Raw genomic sequence first — 14,841 nt, 5'->3', positions numbered from 1 at the left:
GCTTACTGTATGTTAGAATCCTACACAAACAACAGAGTTGTGTGGATTACCCGCTGGGAGTGTTGTTCTGTCCTTCAAAACTGAGTAGCAGCTTCCTGGTGGGTCTGAGCCCGCCCCTCTTCCCACTTCTCCATCCGAAGGGAAGGCGCGGTAAAGCCCTGGAGTCAGTTTCACTAAAATCTACTCCAAATTTCAGGCAGTGACCTTCATTTTGTTTCAAATGACAAACTAAACCACAAGTCAAGCTTTTAGTGGTATATTAAACATTGCCTTTGAGCGCTATATAAAATTTTGGTGAAATTGAACCCTTTTCCTGAATTCTTCCAAAAAGAGACACGGGCATGAGGTGCTGAGGTCCCAGATGAACTAAAGGTCTTGCTTTGCCCCTCTTGTCTGAGTCTTCTGTCGGTGGCAGCTCCCACCTGCGTGCCCCGTACCTGCATCGCTGGGCTTGTGGGAACAGAATGCGTACATCGCACGTTCCTCACAGTGTGTCTGAAAATGCAGAATTCCTTCTCAGGGCCAGATAATGAAATCATGATGGCTTTATGAATGCTGTCTGCAAGTCATGTTCCGTTGTTTGTTTTTTTTCCAATTTCCTTCCCCTGGATCTTCTCTCGGCCCCATGAGCCGCATACCGATCTCAGCTGGAGGACAAGCAGGGTAGTCACGGCTGCTCCCGGGTCCCGTCCCCGCCGTCCCCGGTGCAGCTGTGACTTTTGACAGGGCCGGCGAGTCCTTCTTGGGAACGGTTTCTGCACAGTCAGACACCAGGCAGAAACGAGCAAAGAAAACACACTGAGATGGAGCAAAGCCTGGAAGGCCGAGGATAGTATTGAGCCTCTAGGCCTTCGGGGCACGCACTTCTTTCCCCAAGGATGCTGATTTAATTTCTCTCCTTCATGACTCGGTCATGTCCTTCTCTGCACACAGTGTGGCATAATATCGTGTGAGGTATAAAAGCACAGCCGCAGTGCCGCATGCCCTGAGTTTGAACCCCAGCTCTGCAGCTTTCCCGGGGAGTCAGTTACCCTCAGCGCCTCCATTGTCTCATCTGTGAAAGGGGGGTGGTAAGGGTCCCTGCCGCACAGGGTCGGGGTGAAGGTTAAATGTGTTAACATTTGTGAAGCTCCTAAAGCAGGACCTGGTGCATCGCAAGCTCTGTGTGTTTGCTATTAATGATGAAATGGGTACTTGATGGAAAATGACATTTGTCAACAGTGAATACAAGGGACAAATAAAATGTGAAAACAGTAAGATTGGGCAACTGATGATATGTTTGGGGACCCAAAAAAGTAAAGTCACACCAGCATCTCGTGCTTATGTGACCAGAAGGAACGTAAGGGAGACGCTTAGCAGAGAGGTAGTTGAGGGAGGAACGGCCCAGGTGCCCTGCTCTGGTTGCATAGAGACCTCTCCTCCTCTCTGGGAAGTAATCCGCAGTTTTGTCAGAATTAGGACACCTTTTGGCTGCATCTGTCTCCTGTTGAGCAGAAGTTCTCAAACGCTAAGGTGCTGTGAATCACTTGGGGATCTTGTTAAAATGCAGATTTGGAATCAGTAGGTCTGGGCGGGGCCTGAGGTTCCGAATTTCTAACAGGATACCCAGTGATGCAGGGGCTGCTTGTGCCTGGACCACACTCTGAGTAGCAAAGCCTGGGACAGTCGTAGGACCTCAAGTTCGAAATGAGCCTGACAGTCACCACGTCCAAGCCCTTCCCCCTTTGGACCTTGATCGTAGTCACCTGTGACTTTGCCTTCCGTGGTGGACTGGACAGTTCTCTCCTTAAGGCAGAATCTGCTTTGGGTCCTTTCTGAACCTTGCATTCTGCCCAGCACAGTGGCAGACATTTGCTAAATGAATCAACATTTACATGAATCAATAATGGAAAAAGAATTTTTAGATGTTGAGAGTTTGATTTTAGGGTTTGTGTGGCATGCAGGATGGGAGTAGGGGCAGATTGCTGGAAAATGAAAAAACCTAAAATTTCCAGGTTTTCCCATGAGAACTGTCATCCAGTGAGCACCTGCAGCTGATTTAGTTCCTTCCCTCCTCTTTCCTTCTGCCCTCACGCCTCCAGGGATCGCTTAAATGCTAGTTGAATTTAATAGGAATTGGACCTAATTTATCATCTGATAAACTGAGATAAAAAGAGTTCTCTGGACGCCCCACTCCTGCCATCAGTGACTTTGGGAATGCTCTCGGGGAGATGTAGAGGTCTGAAAAGCTGGAGGAGTACCTCCCGTTCTTCTTCCCTACGGTCTGAAAGAGATCGACCAGGAGATGATGGGGATCTCCAAGGTGCACAGCTAGGGTGTCTGGAGGCCTGGTCTCTGATATGAGATGAGAGCCCAGGCTTTGATGATGTTGGTCCCCTCTGAGCCCGGGGAGCACGTGGGTCATCCCAGAATCGATGGCGACTCAGTCCCCCCAGTTCTGCAGGAGTCAAGTTCTTCCAACAACTTAATTTATACAGTAGTTTGTTTACTTCAAAAATTATAATAGCAGTCTGTCAAAAATAGCATTGGAAATTGGAGAAGGTCCAAGAGCTCATCTTTTGGGAAACATTTCACATGCTTTCCTGTAACACGTGGCATTTTAAAACATTTGATGCTTAAGTCCCAAGAGAAGGTGGAAGTCCGTAAACCCAAGACCAATGTCCTTGTTTGTAGTAGCCTTTAGGTGATTTTGCTTCCAAATTGTAACGTGAGGAGCAAAATTTCAATTAGAATCACCTTCTATGTCATTTTTCATTCACCTGCATTTTCTTCCTTACTTAACTACCTGACTTATAAATTTGTTTTGCATAAAAACATTGTGAAGGAGACTAATTATATTCATTAGAGAAGATAAAGAATAGGAAGGCAAACACGTAGGCATTTTCATTTTAAATGCAATGCTGGGAGTTGGCGCATTAAGTAAAAACAAAAAGCAGGAGGATATAAAATAATCTTTGCAAGGCAATTTAGTCATCTAGACTATCTCTATGCCCTCTTTCATTTTTAAAGAAGATATTTCATGTTTCAAGAAAATTATTCATATTCTTTTGTGGATTTACAAATGTATTGTGGATCGCTTGTGTCGGGATTGAGCTCTTTTTTAGTATCTTTTTTATATAGATAAATATCTTTTTATATAGAATTTATGTTGCTTTTTAAGTAATCCCCCAACATTTTTATTAGAATGAAGACTACAGGGGAAGGGGAAATGAATACCCTTCACTCTATAGTAGAGGCAATTTCACATCTTATTTTCTAAAAATAAGTACACTTTTTGTTTGTGTTTTCTTAAGGGATAAAGCATGACATTTTGTTATTCTCTTAAGCTCCAAAAGTTGTGAGGGATGATATATATAAATTCTTATTTTTTTCAATGCGTGAGGTATCCATGCTAATAAAGCAAAGCCGTGTAAGCATAATCAGAGTGTCTATGTTAGGAAGGGGAGAGAAGAATGAACATTTCTAGTAGTCAGAGGTCTTTTGTCTTTAAGGGACTACAGCTGACCTTGGCGTAGCCAGGGGGACACGAAGGACCCTGGCCGGTTCGGCTGGGCCCGTGACCACCTGCAGACCAGGCACTGAGGCCGGAGTGTGGCCAGGCTTCTCCTGGGCCTGGTCCTGTTGTCGGGGGAATTTGAGCTGGGGTGGGGGGTGGACGGGTCCTCCACCCACTCGGGATGTTACTTCTAGAAGAAAGGCGAGAGGTGGGCTAGGCCGACGAAAGCATGTTCACGTAGCACGAATGATCGTTCAGCGCGAGCCCAGAAGGCTGCCGTGGCCGCGCCCCCTTCAGCTTCACGCCAGCACTGGAGGCACCGTGACGCACGTCCCCCTGTACCCTCGACGGCTGCCCGCTGATGCGGGGGGTCCGGGTCTAAGCTTCATACCGCATTTTCCATCCTGTTCGCGTGTATCCTTTCTTCGTGACGTGACGGTTGTGTGTCAGAAGCACACAACTTAGCGAACTGGGCTGAGGCCTGCGAGCCCGTGGAAGGAAGCCCGACCAGAACACAGAGACAGGAGAAGCCAAGGCCCGGCTCGTGAGCGTTCGAGAGCCCAGGTTGTGATGAAACAGCGAGACGGGAGGATCCTTCCAGGATAATTTTCCCTCCGTGCAGTTCGGGCCTCCGCTCTGTCACCGGAAGCAAATCCCCCCCCGTCCTTCGGGGTCTGCAGCCTGGTCACTGAGACCCGGTGGGTGTCCACAGCCAGCCTGTCTGCTGAGTCCTGCCCGGAAGGCCCCTGGTCACCCCAAGTCCCCCATGTCGGGGTAGCAGGGACCATGCTCCCAGGGTGGTGACAGCTGAAGGGGCGCCACTCTTCCTACCCCAGGAAGCCGGAGAGGCCTGGGGAGGGCTGCATGTCCACGGGGTCGGCGACTGCAGTGCTGTCAGTTAAGACAGGAGGCCCTCTGCCCTCTCGGAGTTCCTGCCTGCTCTGCTTTGTGAGCTCAAAGGAAGGTTGTAGGTATTTTCTCTGAGTTCCTGGATTTTCTCTGTAACCTCCTATCATATGGCTTTCCTGTCATACGGCACACCAGTCAGTATCTGTAAGAGTCTCACGTTAGCTGTTTACTATCTGCTGTCACTTTCCATTTCTTCTACTGTTTTTGAAAATATCTGTTGAAATTTTCACTGAAAAGACTTGAAAAATGGGTTGCCATCTATACATTTAGAATTGGCACAAATGTCTGCTCTTAAGTCTTTGACATCACTGAGTGATTTTTTGCTTTGAATTTGTTGGAAAACAGCACATGCATGTGACTTTGGGTCAGTAGAAGATACTCAGGGGAGCAGGTCAGTACCACATGCAGTCCTGATAAAATTTAAGGTCACGTTTGGCAATGAAGTTCCCATTTGGTTGTTTACATTGAGAAGGCACCCTTATGACAACAAATATTTTCTTCCCAGAACATCCCGGTGTGTGTGTGTCTGTGTGTGTATCTTTGTGTGTGTGTGTGTGTGTATCTATGTGTACGTGTGTGTATGTGTATATGTGTGTGTATGTGTATCTGTGTGTACGTGTGTGTATGTGTATCTGTGTGTGTATGTGTGTATGTGTATCTGTGTATGTGTATCTATGTGTACGTGTGTGTGTATGTGTGTATGTGTATCTATGTGTATCTGTGTGTATGTGTGTGTATGTGTATCTGTGTATGTGTGTATATGTGTGTATGTGTATGTATGTGTATCTATGTGTACATGTGTGTGTATCTGTGTGTGTATCTGTGTATGTGTGTCTGTGTGTATGTGTATGTGTGTATGTGTATGTGTATCTATGTGTATGTGTGCATGTGTATCTAGGGGTACGTGTGTGTATGTGTCTATGTGTGTCTGTGTGTATGTGTATCTGTGTATGTGTGTATGTAGGTGTATGTGTGTGTGTGTGTGTGTCTATGTGTGTCTATGTGTGTATGTGTATCTGTGTATGTGTGTGTAGGTGTACGTGTGTATGTGTGTCTGTGTATGTGTATCTATGTATATGTGTGCATGTGTTTCTAGGTGTATGTGTGTGTATGTGTGTCTGTGTATGTGTATCTATGTGTATGTGTGTGTATGTGTATGTGTGTGTGTGTATGTGTATCTCTGTGTATGTGTGTATGTGTATCTAGGTGTACGGGTGTGTATGTGTGTGTATGTGTCTATGTGTGTATGTGTATCTGTGTATGTGTGTATGTAGGTGTACGTGTGTGTGTGTATGTGTGTGTGTGTGCACGTGTGTTTTTGGAGGAGTTTGTGTTGTCAGGGTTGTTGTCAGTGTTAGGCTTTGCGTTTCACTTTCCCATCAACTTATCACTAAGTAATGTGAAAAGGAAGTGCTTTTCTCCTATAGCTGAAGTGATGCATAAACCAAACAGGCCAATACTTGTCTTGACTAATTTTCTGTCATTAATCTTGTTAAATTTTGAGAAGAGAGTTGTAGAAATAGCCTGCAACCATGTGAGAACCACCGTCTGCTGCTGGGGAGATGTTTAGCCATTGGAAATATTTATCATAGTTTGTGGTATCGTATCTACATTTTCAGTCAAAACAACAAGGGCAAACGTTATTATACGTTGAAAAAGAAACTCATTTCTAAACGCCTCCTGGCTGAGATAACAAGCATTTTGTATTTGTGCACGTTCTTCCCCTAATTGGGGACTGTTTCCTGGTGGGTGGGATTTCTGGCCCTTGGGCCTGGAGGCTGCCCGGAGGGCACCTAAGGAGGGGGGCGGGGGGAGGGTGTCTACGCCCTGGGCGTGAGCCCGTGTCCAGAGGCTGGGTGTCTACGCTCTGGGCGTGAGCCTGTGTCCCGAGGCTGAGTGTCTAGGCTCCAAGTGTGAGCCCGTGTCCCGTGGCTGGATGTCGAGGCCCCGGGTGTGAGCTTGTGTCCCACGGCTGGCGTGTCTGCTGTGAGGCGATCCTGGAGAACGTCCTGAGCCTTGACTGTGTCCAGTTGCTTTTGGAGAAAAGCACATCCTTCTGGTCAGTCGTTTTTGACGAACAGAGTTTCCCCAGGACGTACTTTGCAGCTCTGCTTGGGCTGGGCGGGAGTCGGGAGAAGGGAAGTCCCTGTGGCTCTGCGTGTTTTCCTCCGGAAGGTTCCGTACATTTACATGTGTTTAGGTGTGCCATCCTCGGCCACGTCTCTTCAGACTCTCCCCCTCTGAGCCCCCGGAGCTGCAGCCCCACCTGACAGCTTGCTTACTACTTGTCTGATGCCCATACCGTCTAAGCAAGTTGAGTGGAACCTCTGACACGGAGGGGTAGAAATATCATCACTTGCATCTTCCGTGGAGCTGGGAGAATCAGTCCTCTTGAGAAGCTGGGTGTCAGCACCGTGAGAACTTGGTGGAGACGCTCTGACCAGACCCAGGCCTTCAGAAATGTCTGTGTAGAGACTAGACCCTCCCTACCAGCTTCCACTCACTGCTGAGACAGAATCTCTCCCGCCACTGGGAAGTCTAAGCCCTACTATCATTTTTTAAAAATAAATTTATTTATTTATTTGTTTGTTTATTTATTTACTTTTGGCTGTGTTGGGTCCTCGTTGCTGTGTGCGGGCTTTCCCTAGTTGCAGTGAGCGGGGGCTACTCTTCGTTGCGGTGCACGTGCCTCTCATTGCGGTGGCTTCTCTTGCTGCAGAGCACGGGCTCTAGGCGCGCGGGCTCAGTAGTTGTGGCTCGCGGGCTCTAGAGCACAGGCCCAGTAGTTGTGGCTCACGGGCTTAGTTGCTCCGCGGCATGTGGGATCTTCCTGGACCAGGGCTCGAACCCGTGTCCCCTGCATTGGCAGGCGGATTCTCAACCACTGTGCCACCAGGGAAGTCCCCCTACTATCATTTTATATTTATGAACTTCTAAGATACTTGGGGTTTTAACCCATTAAAAAACCCCGAAGTATAACAGCCTGAAGGGATGTGAACTTTAATTCAAGCGACAGGTTTTTGTGTTAGCAGCGTGTGTAGGTCTGACGTGAGCCCTGATGCTATTTGTGTCTTGGAGGCTGGGGCAACCCTTGTTCCATTTCATGTACGGTTGATGCAATTCACTGGGTAGCAGGTCAGTTAAGTTCTTTAACTAAGGATCCATTAGATCCTCAGAATAACTGCTGCCTCTGTAAGTTACCTAATGGAACGGGGGGCGTTGTACTGAAGACAGAGCAGGCGCTCCATACACGTGCTCTCTGCACATTTTCTTTTTTTTCTCACAGCCAAAATCATCTAAGAGAACCAAGACACTTCCTTGCTCTTGAGAAGTGTAGGTTCTAGTTAGGTGATAATAAGAACTCATTATGTACAAATATATACAAATAGATGATGGTATTGTGCAAATTTATCACATCAGTTTTGAAAGAACAGCCCCGTGATGGAGGTTTGGAGTGATGTCGTCAGGAAAGTGGAGTTAAGCGGGCCTTTGGCCAAAGTGGGAGCCGTGGCTGGGAGTTCAGGGGAGGGAGAGCCTTCCAAGTGGGTGGAACGGCATGAGAACAGGCGCAGAGGAGCGTTAGTAACCTGGCTGTGGGCAGCGGGCAGGCTGAAAACTGGGCTGGAACAGCCTGGCCACCTCGGGTGCAGCGAGAGACACGCACACCTGCCGCCCGCTCACCCGCCGGGTCTCAGCTTAGAGGCCTCCCTGAGGCCACCACCCTGCCCCGGCCATCCTGCCAGGTGCCCGCCTGCTCCTCTGACAGCCCCCGTCTGCCTTCTACTGCCATGCACATGCATCCTGTGTGGCCGCCAGGCCTCGAGCCCTTTAAGGACAGAGGCCCACGTCCTCAGCACCCGGCTCGGCTCAGCGCCTGGCACTTTTAGGCGCTAGCTGAGGATTTGTGGGAGGTGGGAGGAGGGAAATGAGGGATGAAGCGGGGCCAGAGAGGAGGTGCAGGGGGCAGACAGCCCTGAACTGTGATGGGGCTCAGACAGAGTGGGGCTCTGCTCCCGAAATCGCCACCTCCCCAACGCGGGCCCCTGGTCAGGCCACCGTACAGTTCGCTTCATGCTGTAAAGCAGGAGAAACTTCACCCACATTCTTTGGGGGTGGATAGGACACCCCACCTGAGTTAAAATAAATACAAATAAAGCAGGCAGATAAGAGCCGCGTAAAGGCAGTGCAGGAACGCGGAGGCTGTCTTAGAAGCCGCTGTCACCGCACAGCTGAGGACCGTGGTCTCTGGTCTTTCATTTGATCTCTTGAGCCAGTCTCATTAGGCCTCATTAGGCTTGACGCCACAAGGCTCTGTCCAGTGAGTTAATCACACCCGTCGGATTTCCTACAGATAAAGCGTGAGAGAGGACAGTTTGAAAGGAGAGCTTCTCTGTTTAGTAGTTTCCAGTGATACTGGTGAAAAAGAAGAAAGCAGAGGAAATACTGACCAATGGACAACTCTTACTGAAAGCCGCGTTGCGGGGGGGCCCCATAGGATGCAGCGCCCTTGTCGGAGGACACGGTCTGCTCTCTCCCGCCTCGTGGGGGGGAGCCCTTCCCGTGCTGCCTTCTGCCACCCGCTCAGCCCCCAGACCGCTTCCCCATGAAGGCGCAGACTGTGCCGCATCGGTGGGCTGCGCGAGGAGGGGGTCCTGGTGTGGAAGCCTGCCCTCCAGCGAGTCACGGGAACAGCCTTCTTCTGGAACCGCGGGAGCAGGGATTTGAATTTCACCCTTTTTGTTGTAATTGGTTATTCGTTCATTCAGCGTAACAGCTGGAGCCGCTTATTTAGTACCAATGATTCTTATTAAGGGAAGCGAAGTGGGACACTGAGCGCCTGGAGACCTACGGTCTGCGTTTCAAACCTGAAGAAGAAGGAAGAAACTTCCTTCTTCCTTTCTGAACAGGTGTCCCTTGCTTACCATAGACCTCACAATTGTCTTTGCTTCCTTCTCCGTGCATTTGTCACTCACTTCCCCTCCGTCTTCCCTGAAGGTGCTCGGGCCGGTGGGTTACCCTCGGGCACGTCGCCTGCAGCAGCCCTTCTAGATCCTTCCGGCCTGATCCCACCTGGACCGGGTGCATGGTTGTCATCCCCGATTTTCTGACATCTTTTTAAAATTCTGTGGTTTGGTGAAGCCAAACCTAAATTAGTTTCCTGAGAATGGTGCATGGGAAGCAAATATTTTTTGACCAAGCATATCTGAAAATGTCTCTATCCTGCCCTCAATTAACAAGGTGGCCAATGTACATTTCTTGGTTGGAAATAACTTTCCTTCGGAACTTTGAAGACGTTGCTCCATTGCCTTTACTTTGAGTGTTGCTGTGGCAGCCCAGGGGCCACTCTGGGCCACTCCCATCCCCTTGAGCTCCCGGGGACCTCCTCCCCGTCCCCGTGTTCTGAAACTCCGTGAGATGGTATCTGCGTGCTCTGTGGGACCCTTTCAGTCTGGAAATGCATGTTCATCTCTTCTGATCAATTTTCTTCATATATTTTAAGATAATTATTTTCTTTACTCTCTTTCTGGAAATCCTATTATACTGACCTCTTGAGGCCATCTTCTGATTTATCTTATCTTCCTTTTTCATATCTACATCTTTTTGCTCTACTTTTTGGGAGATTTCCTCATTTCTGTCTTCAAAATCTTCTCTTGAATTCTTAATTTCTGAATTTTTTCAATTTCTAAATCTTTTTTTTCAAATTGTCCTTTTTTATTCAGTATCTTATTTTTGTTTCTTTGATATCTTCCCTTGTCTCTCTGAAGATATTAGCAGTGATGTGTGTGAGTTTTTGGTTGTTTTGTTCTGTTTTTAATTATCTTCCCTGTTTGTGTCCTCCAAGTTGCTGTTTTTCAGCTTGTCTGCTGTGATTTCTGTCTTCGTATGTGTGTCTGGTAATCCTCGGTTTTCTGATCATGTTTACAAGTGGGGGCCTAAAGAGCTGATTGGGGTTTTTGAGGACATAGAGCTTGGGGGCTCTTGGGTGCTCTGGGAGCTCTGGAGGCCGTTTAGTTGGAGAATCTGAACCCAGAGGAGAGTCCCCAGCCTCCTCCCTGGAACGGGACCAGCCTGACCCCAGCACCCCCTCAGGGCAGAGGAGGCTGGGCGTTCAGCGTACAATCCACTTACCTTTCCTCTTCTCCGTGTGGTGGCCGCACGCTCGCAGGGCCCAGTGGCCTTCAATCCTGCCGCCTTCTTCAGGACGGAGGGTGAGGCCACTGCCCAGTGATGCCAACCCTGGGAGGGGATTGGACATTGGGCTGCTTCCGGGGGAGTTTAATCAACCCCCTGTCCCGAGTATCTGGGCTTCCCCGGGGGCCAAGTGGACCCATGCTCAGCTTCCCCACTGCCAGCTTGCAGGTCTGTTTTCTGGGGCCTCTGCCCAGTCCTTTAACACTCGTCCGTCTCCTCTCCGGCTCCCAGAACTTGGGTCTTCTCGTCTCTCCTGTCGTTCAGCCCTTGTCAGCGTGTTCGTTTTTGCAGGGGGTCCGGGGAAGGAACAGAAGTGTGTGCCAGCACCGTCCTCGCCCAGGACCTGCTGACACTCCCAGGGCGCCCTGTGCCCGTCACCAGCACATCGTAGCCGCTGGTGGCCTCCCGACTCTGTGTGTGGGCCCTCGTCAAGTAGTGCTCCTTAAAATAATCCCTGCGCTCTTTAAAAAAAATAAAATAAAATAAAAATAAATTAAGTAAAATTTAAAAAATTAAAAAAAATACAATACAATTAAATTAAAAAAATAATAATAAAATAAAAAATAGAATATAAAATAAAATATAAAAATAATCCCTGCCTGCTTCTGTGACGTCCCCGACTTGCCTTCGGCTGCTCACTTGGCTTTGCTTGCTCCTTAGAGGGATTCCTGGTTGGGGAGAGTTTAATAGCGCCTCATCTTGACTTATTGTGCTAGATTCTTCAGTGCTTTCTATTGCTATTTAATGCTTATTAGGAGCCAACAATTTATTTTCAAATCTGGATTATACTGGATCCCTGCTCAGTGAGCTGTTGAGCTGAATTAGCGGGTAGTAACTCCTGTTAATTAGCTGAATCCCCTACCTCCTGTCAGGCCACTGTCATTTCATGAACATTGCAGCTCTGCTTTGAGTCATAACACTACCTGTTAGGACAAGTTAGCTCTTACCTTTTACTGGTTAACACAAGTGTTCTGTGTATTGTTGTAACCATGCTTTCTGGCCCTTGGCCGAAACTCTTGCTTATTGCCCTCTTGCAGACCTAGTGCAAATTAGAAAGCGGTTTCTGCCACCTCTGTCCTGCTCTGAGCCCTTCCCTTGGGGACAGTTGGCTGTTCAGCACAGCCATATTCATCGTAGGGCAGCGCCGTGCCCTGAGAGACGGCCGTGGCCGTGGACGCGCGTGCAGGCCGCCTGGCAGCATCAGGCAGAGGCAGAGCGGCCTGCATGTGGGCAGCGCGGCCTGCAGGTGCCTGCACGGCGTCAACTCACTTCTAGTGCAGGTTCTTGCCCGTCTTTTCCCGCTTCAGCTGCTGTTACAGATGCCAGTGTTGGCCCAAGGCTGCAGGGCAGCCCAAGAGAGTCCATAGCAGTCGGGGAAGGTCCCGCCGAGCCGGCCGTCAGCCTGCTGGTGTGGACCGGAACCGGATGCTTTCCTGGGGTCAAGGGCGAGGACGTGTCAGTAACTCATCGCCTAAAGCAGGGGGGCAACTGCGGTCTGCAGGCCAGACCCCAGCCAAGGATGTTTTTACTGTCCTCCAAGGATGCTTTCACTGTTTTAAAGGGTAGTTAAAAATTTTCTTAAAAAGATGACAATGAGGAAGAGAAGGAGGAGGCAGCGAATGAGGAAGAATACTTAGCAGAGCCTCGCGTGATGGCAAAGCTGAGCTCGTCAGCGTCTGGCGCTTTACAGAAACAGTCCGCCAGCCCCTGGTCTGGAGACGCGACCAGCTTTGCCACGTTCCCTGTGCCACACGTGACCCCGGTCAGGGGACGCCTTTCCCGAGGCCTCGTCGACTTATATATGTATGTGGCTACGTGTGTGGTTTCAGAAAGATTCATTGTAAATACGTGGGTCTGAATCACCATTCCTCCAGCTTGTGGCCTCCGTTCAGACTCACCACCACGACGGGCGGTGTCACGTGTGTCCGTGTCCCCACGTCAGCCTGACCCATCGCAGATTACATGCCGAGCCGCAGCTGGAAGAAACAGCAAAACGTGCTTCTAGACCCTCTGGCTCCGTGCAGGTGCCATCAGGAAGGCGTGTGCGGAGCTTGTTTCTCTTCGCGAGCGTGAAATGTGAACAAAAATAAAACTAAAACGCGCTCCTGAGAAACAGATATCCTTTACTGTTGATGAAAGCGTCACCAGAGAGAGGTTCCACTAAAACAACCAACTTTAGAATTAGATAGGCAATTTTTAAAAATCATAACTTTACCAAATATTCTCCCTTACTGTGGATATTGGCCAAGGTTTGGTCTTCATCCATCAGAGATGACAGGGCTCACCAGCCCCTCAGCCTTTCCCGTTTTACAGCACTTTTAGTCGGCATACTCTAAAACATCCACCCACCATATCCAGGTGAATGCTCCAAAAACTTAGCTCTGATCCTGCCAAATAAGTCTAGGCAAGGGTAAGAAATTAAACCAAATAAGTAAATTACCAAACACCCTTTTTTGAGTCATTAATATAAAAGTCATGGAAAATGCCAGTTGTACGTTTTTTTTTGTTGTTCAACATATTATGCTGTAATTCTCTCTGTGTTGTGGGATGTTTTTCATATTTGCCTTTAGTACGTTGGCAAATCCAGCGTGCTCATAAACTGATTGCTCCTCCAACAATGAAATATTATCCTTATGCTATCAAAAAGTGAATTGAGGATAGAACATTTGAGGGGTTGATCAGAAATAAAGCTTGTGAGACCAGTTTAAGTCTCTGATACCCAGCCTATGTCCAAAATACAACCACGATCAACATTTAATGTCCATCTTCAATGGCACCTGTAATTCACACAGTCAAGTAACCAACTTGCCCAATTCCTTATTCTGGCTAATCTGTTCATTTCTGAGGTCTCACTTCTGAACATACCATGATTTTTTCCTTAAAGAGGAAGGAAAAGGCCTGCCCTTTTGACATAGATCTGGAAAGGCTTTAGAACCGCTGTTGCCCTCATAACACGGTTAAGCGCCGGCCTGTGTTTCCTGAGTTAATGAGCTTCTGGCTCCTGCAGGGAGAAGCCACGCTGCCCGGCAGCCTGGCCTGATGCTCCCAAGCAGGTTGGGACTGATCAGCTCTTTGTCTCCTTTCCAGGTGGGAAGGAGAGAATGAAAACGAGGTGGGCAGGTGCAAGGAGACCGGCAAAGTTCACGTGACCGTGGATCTCAAGTACTACCGGCCAACGGAAGTGGTAAGAGTCTCGGCCCTGGCGGCAGGGCCACCCCCGGCCGCTGGCTGGGAAGACACTAACTGAACATTGCAGCCACGCTTCCCGGCTCTGCCCCGGGCTCTCTGTCGTCCCGCAGTTCGCGTTCCCCAAACCAGAGCCCGGGGAATTGAACTTGGGGTGTTATTCTCGCCACAAAATGCATTGCTGTAGAAAGGAAAACAGGGTAACACACACCCAGGGAAAGAGCTGGTTTCAGAAATGGAGGCTCAGATCAAAGGCAGATCCCATCAAGGTAGTGGCCTGATTGATGGCTGAGCCCCGGTACCTGCAGGACGTCTGCCTTCCAAGGCCCCCCATGACCCGCAGGGTCTGGAGATCCCAGTGCACACGCTCACGTACACACACACACACACACGCACTCACACACACCCACAAAAACACACTCATATGCACTCACGCATGCTCACGTACACTCACATGCACACTCTCACATACACTTACACACACGTACTCATACACACACATACACATACATACACACACATTCACACGCACTCACACATGCACACACATGCACTCACATACACACGCAAAAACCTGAGCGGTGTTAAGCCCTGCACACTTTTTAAGCCTCAGCTCAAGTACTGTCCTGGTTGTGAATCCTTTTCTGGCCGACATACTACCACCACTGAACTTTCTACTTTTTCCTTTGTATCTGTTGATACATTATATGCTATACAGAACTATATTATAACACTTATTATAATTTACTATACTCATCTGTTTACGTGTTTTTCTCCAAAGAGTTTCTCCAAACTCTTTGAGGAGAAGGACCTTTTTTACTATCTTAGATGATAAACTCAGTGCTTAATGATTGTTGGTGGATGGGTGGATAAACACATAAATTTCTAAATACAGAAGTTCCTGTATATATTCAGACTTTTATTGAATGACTGAACACGCATTATCTATTAATTTGAGGGGTGAAAGAATCCCCCTTGTTGACATAGGCATTTCTCTGACCCCTGCCCCTCACCCTGCAGTTTGCCGTTTGTCTTTCAATTTTATCGATGCTCCTTTC

General features: G+C 48.6%; 1 protein-coding gene across 3 annotated transcripts in view; it reads left to right on the top strand.

Annotated features, from left to right (window-relative positions):
- GMDS (GDP-mannose 4,6-dehydratase) overlaps positions 1-14,841 on the top strand; it is a 484,495-nt gene that overhangs the window by 403,537 nt on the left and 66,117 nt on the right. For all 3 annotated transcript variants that reach the window (XM_082414754.1, XM_082414753.1, XM_082414756.1), the window contains one exon: positions 13,685-13,781. In XM_082414754.1, coding sequence (XP_082270880.1) covers positions 13,685-13,781 — 97 coding nt within the window. The remainder of the gene's footprint in view (positions 1-13,684; positions 13,782-14,841) is intronic.

Source organism: Balaenoptera physalus (assembly GCF_965194825.1).
Source record: "Balaenoptera physalus genome assembly, chromosome: 11".
NCBI lineage: Eukaryota > Metazoa > Chordata > Mammalia > Artiodactyla > Balaenopteridae > Balaenoptera > Balaenoptera physalus.
The sequence above is the reverse complement of the archived record's forward strand: the minus strand, read 5'-3'. Positions and strand labels throughout refer to the sequence as shown.